Source organism: Carlito syrichta, unplaced genomic scaffold (genome assembly GCF_000164805.1).
Source record: "Carlito syrichta isolate Samal-C Ts95f unplaced genomic scaffold, Tarsius_syrichta-2.0.1 Scaffold142937, whole genome shotgun sequence".
Lineage (NCBI taxonomy): Eukaryota > Metazoa > Chordata > Mammalia > Primates > Tarsiidae > Carlito > Carlito syrichta.
In genome coordinates this window covers 228,170-238,467 of record NW_007087033.1, presented here as the reverse complement: position 1 = coordinate 238,467, position 10,298 = coordinate 228,170, and the positions used below count along the sequence as shown (strand labels likewise).

Here is a 10,298-nt window from a genome sequence, read left to right as displayed (position 1 = left end):
CCGCTTCGCCCCCGGCCGCCCCTTTCCTCACCAGCTCGAACCGGTTGTTGACGCGGACGCCGTCTGCTCCTGTGCCCCCGGGGCGCCGGCCACCCGAGACCCGTTTTGACCCGTCTTCTTCCACGTCATCGTCATCACGGAGTATAAACTGCAGGTCGCCGGGCCCGAGGGGCTCCTGGCCGCGCTGTTCCCCCCTCAGCCTTCGGAGGGCCCGGCGCGACATAGGACCCGACGGCCGCTGACGTCCGAGGCGAGCTGGAAGGAAGAGCGGCTAAGACGGCGGCGCAGGCGCACTCGCGACGCGCTGGCGTGAGGCTGGCGTATGGCGCGTGCGCCCTGCGGCTCCCCGGGACTTCCTCTACGTCGGCGGCGTCGTCAAAGAAGGTTCGGGAGCGTCGGGACGAGTTCTCGCGAGACCTGGGCGCCTTGCGCAGCGGGTCCAGCCAGGGGGTGCCGTACGGCATTTCCCCTGGTTCGAAAGGTTCCCGGGGTTGACGACGCCCTCTGACGGGGTGGGGCGTGTAGGCGTGCAGCGACCTCGACCCGTGAGCTAAACCCCGCTCTCGGAGCGCAGTGGGGCGGGTGTAGTGGTGAGAGCCGGGGACGTGGACAGACGAACGGCCACGAGGGCGGTGGAGGACAGGCCACAGGGGGCCACCAAGCGCGACGCAGGGAGTTCTTGCTCCGCCTGCCCCTGTGACCTGGCACCTGTCACTCTTCCAGACCCTATGTGACCTCGCACCTGCCACCCTGCCAGCCCTGTGTGACCTGCCACTTGTCACTCTCCCAGCCCCTATGTGACCTGCCATCTGTCACTCCCAGCCCCTATGTGACCTGACTGCCACCCATTGCACCCCCAGCTCCATGTGACTTCTCACCCGTCACTCTCCCAGCCCCTAAATGACCTCATACCTGTTACTCTCCCAGTCCCTATGTGACCTCGCACATCACTCTCCCAGCTCCCATGTGACCTGACACCTGCCACTCTCCCAGCCCAATCAGTCTCTCTCCCAGAACCTATGTGACTTACCTATTACTCATCCAGCCCCTATGTGACCTCACACCTGTCACTTTCCTAGCTCCTATGTGACCTCACACCTGTCACTCTCAGCTTCTATGTGACCTCCCACCTATCACTTTCCCAGCCTCTATGTGACCTGCCACCTGTTCCTCTCCCAGCCCTATGTGTCCTGCCACCTGTCACTCTCCTAGCCCCTATGTAACCTTGCACCTGTCACTCTCCTATCCCCTATGTGACCTTCCACCTCTCACTCTCCCAGCCCGTGTCACCTGTCACTCTCCCAGCACCTGTGTGACCTGCCATCCATTACTCTTCCAGCCCCATGTGACCTCGCACCTGTCACTCAGCTATGTAACCTGCCACTCATTACTCTCCTAGCCCCTATGTGATCTTGCACCTGTCACTCTCAGCTATGTGACCTGCCACCTGTCACTCTCCCAGCCCCTATGGACCTGCCACCTGTCACTTTCCCAGCCCCTATGTGACCTGCCACCTGTCACTCTCCTAGTCCCTATGTAATCTCACACCTGTCACTCTCTCAACTCCTGTGTGACCTGCCACCTGTCACTCTCCCAGCCCCTATGTGACATGCCACCTGTCACTCTCCCAGCCCTTAGGTGACCTGCCACCCATTTCTCTCCCAGACCCTATGTGACCTCACACTTGTCACTTTCCTAGCCCCTATGTGACCTTGCACATATCACTCTCCCAGCCCCTATGTGACCCCACCACCTGTCACTCTCCCAGCCCCTACGTAACCTGCCTCCTGTTACTGTCCAAGCTGTGGGACTGTGAAGAGACAGTTCCCTTCCTAGAATGACCCATCCAGGTTGAGGAATTTCTTGAAGCTACAGGTTCCTGGGCACACTTCCCCAAGGTGGGTGGGACCAGATCAGAACTACAGGTTCCTGGGCACCCTCCCCCAAGGACAGGACTGAAACTGAGGGCTGTTTTTTGTCCTTAATGTTAACAGGTGCCTCTGCACTCCTGGGTAGGGGAGTCAGTGGTCTCAAGTCAAAGTTCTGCACACTTACTGTACTTCATAGCCTCCTGGGAGATTTTTACAATAAAGTTAGGAAGGCCCACCCCCAGAGATTGAGGTGGGCTCCAGCATTGATTTATTACTATTATTGTTATTTTGAGTCTGAGTCTCACTCTGTTGCCGAGGCTAGGGTGCAGTGGCACGCTCAAGCTACTGAAGCCACCACCTGCTGGGCTCAGATGATCCCTCTGCCTCAGCCTTCCAAGGAGGTGGGACTACAGTGCTACCATGCCCAGCTAATTTTTTGATTTATTGTAGAGACACATCTTGCCAAGTTGCCCAGGCTCGTCTTGAACGCCTGGACTCTCACTCCACCTCCCAAAGTGCTAGGATTACAGGCATGAGCCACTGTGCCTGACCAGCATGGATATTTTTAAGCTTTTCAGGGACAGCCAAGACTGAGAACCACAGAGCTCCAAATGCAAGATCAAGGTGAACAGACATTGGGGTAAGTTTCCCTCTCCGCCATGACAGCAGAGAGATCGTGGTCTTGAGCCTGGGGCTGACCTAACTCTGCAGTCAGTCAGGCCTGCACAACATTCCTGCCCTTTCACGAGTGAAGAAACTAAAATCCAAGAATAAGTTACTGGCCCAGAGAAAACTGGGTTTACATTTTGGCCTGTGGATCCAAAGTCCAGATGAGGAAGACTGCTGCAAGGAAGAAGGGTAGGTCATGGCCTCTGGAACCCCTGTTCCCCGGCTCTGTCCCTGAGCCTACCCCCAGCCTGCCTCCCCATGCATCTGAATGTTCCTCACTTGGGTTGGAAGTTGAGTTCAACCATTACTCTCTGAATACTTTGCATGGCTGGCCTGTCAGCTCTCCCACCTGTCCCCACTGCTAGGACCTTGAAGCATTTTACAGTGGCTGGCACAGAGCTGCCTCCTCCAGCCCTCACCTGCCCTGTCCTCCACTCCTGCAGTCTCCTGGGCCCTATCCCCAATCCAGCAACTAACGGGAACACTCAGGATACCACCCTGTGTCTATTTTGACTGCTTGGGACCAAGCTAGTTGTTGGTTTTCTTTATCACCCTTGGTCAACTGGTCTGGTCAATTTATGCAGGCCTCTTGCTTGGCCTATGGGTGGAAACTTGGGAACTCCGTGCCTGGGGCTGGGGAGAGGCAATGCAGCAACCCTGAGCAGGAAGGCAACAAGGAGACAGAGGGGCAGCAGTTCTCCTTGTGACTTTGTGCAGGAAGCAGCTCTGTGCGAGCCAGGTAGGTAGGCATTGCCTCTCAGTTCAGCCATTCTCAGGATATATTTTTGATCTTGGTTCTCTTATGGGCTTTCATTTCCAAGTGCCCCCTGTGGATTAGAGCCTTGTCTCCCCATGATTGGGAGTGGGAGCCTCTATAACATCAGGAGAGTGACAGTAGCACTTACCTTCCAGGATCATCTGCCACAAGAGAGCTGCGTGACCAGGGGCAATTCCTGATCCTCTCGATGCCTCTTATTTTTTAAATGGGAATAAAAATACAGGGGCAGGGAGTCTATGAGGTGCTCAAGCAAGTGCTGGCAGCTGATTTTTTATTAGCAGCTCTAATTGTGTATATTGAATTTCCTTGACCACAGCTGGTAAGAGTTCTCTCGAGCAGCCCTATCTATACAAGTCATGGCCCTTTGTGACCTCCAGGCCCCATGGGAGGCATTACAGCCTGGAGCTAAAGGGTGGTTGATGTCCCAATGAGTTCTTGATGAACCTCAGTTTCCTCATCCAAAAGGCAGGATGACAGAACCCACCTCCTGGGTGTCCATGAGCAGACAAGCACTCAACATAGGGCCTACCTGAAGCCTGCTGAGATGGCACCTCTAGCCCCTCCCTGGGATCTGGGAAATGAGACCAAAAAGTCCCCAGTTGGCAGTTGCCACCAGAGGAGGTGAGAGGTTACTCATGGAGCTCTGACCAGGATGGCCGGTGGAGGGCCAGCCAGGGCTTTGTGGACAGACTGGGGCTGGGTACCCTCATCTCCTGAGGAGCACCTGACTGCTGAGCTGGGAAGGCTGGGCAGGAGGTGCCTCAGAGTCCAGCTTTAGCCCTGTGAAAACGTACCCACTGCCATACTCAGTGTACACCCCAGACAAGACTGTGAGTCCACCTTTATTAGGCCAGGAGTGGCCATGTACACAGATTTGAAGAGCTGCTTTTCCCTGTTCCAGGATCACCCAGTATCATCAGGGGCCCCTGGGTTAGTGGTGAGTGAGGATAGCACCAGCGTGCAGTGGGGCCAAGAGGGGCAAGGTGGCTGGAGAATGGCTCCCCAAGCAAGGAGCAGGAAGCGAGCTTGGTGCCAACCTTCCACACTATCCCACCCACTCAGACTTCTCAGGTGCTTCCCCCGCCCCCAGGGGGGCAGAGGCAGTCAGGGAGCTCTGGTCCACCTGGGAACCAAGATGCCCCGTCCACATGTGGACATCCACCCAAGGAAGGGAAGCTGCCATGTTCTCATTCCTGGGGATGGAGAAGAGAATGGGAATGTGGGGCAGGGGAGTCTATGTCAGGAGCCCCAGGGTCTGGAACCCTCTGCTTTCCTTCTGTGAGAAAACCCATTCCTTGATTCCCCCCACCCCCCAGAAATCCTGAGAGGAATCGTCCTCCCCCAGGGAGGGTCCTGGAGTGAACCTGACCCCAAATGAGCTCTGGAGCCAGGAAACAATATATAAATATATAGGCTATGTGTATATATTATATAAATGTATCTCTCTATATATATATGTACATGCGGAGCTCCTACTGCCCAGCCTGGTGCGGGGCTGAGGTCAATTCCCCAAAGCCCTGGCCGCCATGGGTGTCATTTGAAGTCAAGAGTCCTGGTATTAGGGATATAGAGGGACTGGGTCTGCCGGCTGCGTCGTGGCGTGGTGTTGAGCACGTCCACACTCTTGCGGCTGGAGCGCCCCACGTCAGCCACAAAGCTGGTGCAGTCGCTGCAGACATCCTTCAAGACACAGCCATGGGAATAGATGTGGGGGAACGCCTCCTCCACGCTCTGCCACTGTGGCCCCTGCAGGGACCTGAGAGGCGGGACAGGGCTGTCAGGGAGGGGAGCCAACCAGGGTGCAAGATCACCCACCTCCCTGGAATTTCACACCCACCCAACTTCCATGTCTGCAGCCAACCCTCCAAACTGCTGTGTGTCCCCAAGCATGCACATGGTCTCCTAGAGTGAACACAGATAGAAAAGTCCATCCCAGCAAAGACTTACTTGAGTATGGACTCTGACTACCCAAGTCCAAGTTCCATCTCACACTACTCAACCTCCCAGGGCTTTCCAAAATAATCTCTGTCTCAAAATAACTGCCTTGGACTTACATGTCCTTGGGGATATCCCAGCAAACAAAGACAAAGCCAGCCCCCCTTACATGTCCTTGGGGATATCCCAGCAAACAAAGACAAAGCCAGCCCCCCTTACATGTCCTTGGGGATATCCCAGCAAACAGAAACAAAGCCAGTCCCCGAACTACTGTTCACACTTGACACCACTGTCACATCAGCAATGAGGCAAAAAACATACTGAAAGATGTCTCTTCTCTGGATTGGCGTGGCTTTGGTAGTTGATACCCTCTGAGGACTCTCAAAGCCCAGTGTGTAGACGGGGATGTGTGCAAACTTCTTAGAAGGCATCTTCATCTGCAGCACAGAAGGAGGTGTGGACGAGGCTTCCCCACAGGGACAACCAGGGTACACTCAGTGCTGCCCGCCCCCCACCCCATTCTGGGCCTGCGTGGCAGCCACAGTGGCCTAGAGAGTACTTGATTCTGTCCCTGTGCTCTGATGTTGCCTCTGTGCCTCAAAAAGACCTGGCATATACTGACTCACTTGCTACACACATCTGACCACACTTTCTGCTCATCTAGACAAGGACTTCTTGGAGGATAGGAACTGTGCTTTGAATTCCATATAGCCATGCCCGTACACAGTATTCAACATTGATGATGTTAAGTAGCAAGACATACAGGAAAGGTTTAAAAAAATATTGGTGGTAAGTCTCCCTTAAGCAGATTCTTGTTTCTGAGCTGAGGCACGATGGTTAGTCCTAAATGTTATCATCCATTTACCTCTGTGCACACTTGCACATAAGCACACACCCAACTGTGAGAAGGGACCTCTCCTAAGATACTCAAGGAACTTGTAGAGTGTCAGAAGATAGGACTTTTAGAGGGGAAGTGAAGGGTTTCTTGGCACCAGCCTCCTAACATGGAATGTTAAAAATAAATTTAGGCCGGGCACAGTGACTCACATCTATAATCCCAGCACTTTGGGAGGCAGAGGTGAGAGGATTGCTTGAGCCCACGGGTTCAAGACCAGCCTGGGCAACTTGGCGAGACCTCATTTCTACAATAAATCAAGAAAAATTAGTGGGGCGTGGTGCCACATGCCTGTAGTTCCAGCTACTTGGAAGCCTGAGGCAGAAGGATTGCTTGGACCTGGCAGGTTGAGGCTGCGGTAGCCACGAGCATGCCATTGCCCTCCAGCCTGCGCTACAGAGTGAAACTCTGACTCAAAAAAATAAAAAAAGATAATAAATTTTAAAAACATATAACAGGCCGGGTGCAGTGGCTCACGCCTTTAATCCCAGCACTTTGGGAGGCTGAAGTGAGATTGCCTGAGCCCACAGGTTCAAGACCAGCCTGGGCGACATGGCAAGACCTTATCTCTACAACAAATCAAGAAAAAATTAGATGGGCATGGCATGCCTGTGGTTCCAGTTACTTGGAAGGCTGTGGCAGAAGGATTGCCTGAGCCCAGCAGGTTGAGGCTGCAGTGGCCGTGAGCACGCCAGCTGAGCAACAGGGTGAGATTCCACCCCCCCCCCAAAAAAAAAACCATATAACAAGGGTCTTTAAAAACTACACGCAGTCCTGGAAATTAAAAGAATGGATTCTGCCTGGAGGAGGAGATGGATGAGGTGTGTGGTGAAGGTGGGATCTTCCAATACATCCAATCAAAGACAGCAGGGCCCCTGTCCTACCTGCTCAGACCCCAAAGGTCCCAAATGATCCTCACCTTTATGCTACAGGAAGTGCAGACACCTCTGGAAGGGAATGGAAGGAAAGCAGTGTCAGCGGGGAAGAGGCCCACAAAGAAACAACTGAGTCCCAGCTGCCATATCACACCCCCGTCTCAGATCAAACCATCATTGCCTTCTGGTCCCTAGCTACTTCAGCACTTTACTTTTATTTTACTCCAAACACCTTGCTTTTCTTTATACTTAACTGTCCACCCAAAATACATGTGACCCTCAGCATTCTCTCAGGAATATCTGGTCCAAAGTTTTCACATGCCCTACACTCTGGTGTGTACCTCACATTTCTCACCATAGAAGCACCATTTAAGCCAGAGGAGCCTCAATTGAGATGCTCAGTTTTAAGCAATACCTAATTTTATTCCCATACTCAATTTCAAAAGTAAATACAATCCTATAAAAATTAAAACACGAGAGAATTACAGTTTAGATAGCCTATCCTCAGAGATGATCCCTATTAGTACTACAGTTTCCGTCCTCCAGGCCTTTCTAAGCATACATCAACAAAAATACACATAACTTTTAAAGTGAGTATTTTACATACTACTCCATAGAGATACGGCAGGGGCTCTTCTCTATGTTAGTACGGGTTGTCCAAACTCATTTTTTCATTTTTGAGTCAGGGTCTCACTCTGTCACGCAGGCTGGAGTGCAGTGGTATGATCCTGGCTCACCACAGCCTCGATCTCCTGGGCTCAGGTGGTCTTTCTGTCTCAGCCTACTGGGTAGCTGGGATCACAGGCATGCACCACTATGCCTGACTAATTTTTTGATTTTTTTTGTAGAGATGAAGTCTCACTGCGGTGCTGGACTCGAACTCCTGGGCATAAGCAGTTTTCCTATCTTGGCCTCCCAGTGTTCTGGGATTACAGGCATGAGCCAACCACACCCATCCCCAAAGCTCATTTTCTAAAACTTGGGACATGTTCTCTTACATGGATGTCCCATAATTAACTTTCTATCAACAAACCACTGAGCTAATTTATTTCATTGTGGTCAGGCAATATACTTTGTATTATTTGAATCCTTTAAATTATTGAGACTTGTTTTGTGGCCCAGAATATGGTCTTTCTTGGTGAATGTTCCATGTGTACCTGAGAAGACTGTATACTCTGCTGTTATTGAGTGGAGTGCTCCATAAGTGTCGAGTAGACCAAGTTAGTTGATAGTGTTGTTCAAGTCTGCTACATCCTGAGTTTTTAACTTCTTGTCTACTAGTTTTATCAATTATTTAGAGAAAAGTATTAAAATTTCTAATTATAATTGTGGATTTACACTATTTTTCCTTGTAAATTGTGTCATTTTGCTTCATGTATTTTAGATGTTTGTTATTAGATGTGTAGATGTCCTTATTATGAAGTGAGCTGCCTTAGCTCTGGTAATATAGTTCTTGCTCTGAAATCTACTCTGTGTGATATGAATATATCAACTCTAGCTTTCTTCGGGCTAATATTAGTGTGGTGTATCTTTTTCTGTTCTTCCACTTCTGACCCATTTGTGTTTTTATATTTAAAGTACATCTTGCTGGCCAGGTATAGTGGCTCATGCCTGTAATCCCAGCACTCTGGTAGGCCGAGACAAGAGGCTTGAGTCCAGGAGTTCAAGATCATCCTGGGCAACATGACAAGACTCTGCCTCTATATAAAAATAAATTAGCTGGGCTCGGTGGCTCAGCCTGTAATCCTGCGCTTTGGGAGGCTGAGGTGAGTGGATTGCCTGAGCCCGCGGGTTCAAGACACGCCTGGCCAACTTGGTGAGACCTCATCTCTACAATAAATCAAAAGATTAGCCGGGTGTGGTAGCGCACGCCTGTAGTTCCAGCTACTTGGAAAGCTGAGGCGGAAGGATTGCTGGAGCTCAGCGCGTCGAGACTGCGGTGGCTGGGAGCGGCCACTGCACTCCAGTCTGGGTGACAGAGTGAGACTCCAACTAAAAAAAATTTTAAAACAAACAAACAAATAAATAAGCAAGCAAGCCAAGTGCAGTGGCTCATGCCTGTAATCCCAGCACTTTGGGAGGCTGAGGTAGGAGAATCACTTGAGCTCTGGTTCGAGACCAACCTAGGCAACATGGCAAGACCTCATCTCTACAAAAAATACAAAAAAATTAGCCGGCATATGCCTGTAGTTCCAGCTATTCACGAGGCTAAGGTGGAAGGATCACTTGATCCCAGGATGTTACATCTGCAGTTGAGCCAGGATTGTGCCACTGCACTCAAGCCTGGACACCAGAGTGAGACTCTGTCTCAAAAAAATACATGAATGAAGTAAATAAGTAAAGCACATCTTGTTGGTGGCAGGTAGCTGGGTCTTGCTTTTTTCTCTTCTTTTCTTTTTTTTTTTTTGAGTTGGAGTCTCACTCCATCGCCCAGGCTGGAGTACTGAGGTATACACACAGCCACCCCAGCAACAACCTGCGGGGCTGTGGTGCTTCTTTTGCCTCAGCCTTCCAAGTAGCCAGAACTACAGGTGTGAGCTACCACACCTGGCTAATTTTTTATTTATTGTAGAGTTGAGGTCTTGCAAAGTTGCCTGGGCTGGTCTCAAACCCGCGGGCTCAGGCAATCCACTTGCCTCGGCCCCGCAAAGTGCTGGGATTATAGGCTGAGCCACCAAGCCTGGCCAGGTCTTGCTTTTTCAATTGTCTGGGAAACTCTACCTTTTAATTGGGTTGTTCAGACCATTTACAATAGAATTGGGGTTAAGTCTGTCATCCTGCTGTTTGTTTTCCTTTTGACCCGTTTGTTCTTTGTCCCCCTTTTCTTCTTTTTTGGCCTCCTTTTGGATTAATCAAGTATTTTTAAATGATTCCATCTTATCTCCTTTGTCCTATGAGCTGTTACTCTTTTATCTTAGTGGTTGCTTTAGGGTTTATGGGCATACACCTTTCACTTATCACAGTCTACTTCAAGTCATATTATGCCACTTCATATAGAGTGTAAGAACCTTATAACAGTATACTTCCAATTTCCCCCTCCCCAGTCTTGGTGTTATTGTTATAATGCATTTTACTTACAAATCCCACAATACACTGTTACTGATTTTGTTTTTTCTTTTTTTTCAGTTGGAGTCTCACTCTGTCGCCCAGAATGGAGTGCAGTGGCTGCTCCCAGCTACCACAGTCTCGACCTGCTGGGCTCTGGCGATCCTTCTGCCTCAGCCTTCCAAGTAGCCGGAATTACAGGCATGCGCTACCATGACCGGCTGATTTTT

General features: G+C 50.8%; 2 protein-coding genes across 2 annotated transcripts in view; both read right to left on the bottom strand.

Annotated features, from left to right (window-relative positions):
* TCF25 (transcription factor 25) overlaps window positions 1–281 on the bottom strand; it is a 33,178-nt gene extending 32,897 nt beyond the window's left edge. The window contains exon 1 of the mRNA XM_008050042.2: window positions 32–281. Within this exon, the coding sequence (XP_008048233.1) occupies window positions 32–223 (192 nt within the window). The 5' untranslated portion in view covers window positions 224–281. The remainder of the gene's footprint in view (window positions 1–31) is intronic.
* Window positions 282–4,141: 3,860 nt separating this feature from the next.
* The window catches only part of SPIRE2 (spire type actin nucleation factor 2), a 22,860-nt gene continuing 16,703 nt past the window's right edge, over window positions 4,142–10,298 (bottom strand). The window contains exons 12-14 of the mRNA XM_008050040.2: window positions 7,068–7,095; window positions 5,575–5,690; window positions 4,142–5,074 (exon numbers count right to left, since the gene is read on the bottom strand). Of these exons, the coding sequence (XP_008048231.2) occupies window positions 4,852–5,074; window positions 5,575–5,690; window positions 7,068–7,095 (367 nt within the window). The 3' untranslated portion in view covers window positions 4,142–4,851. The remainder of the gene's footprint in view (window positions 5,075–5,574; window positions 5,691–7,067; window positions 7,096–10,298) is intronic.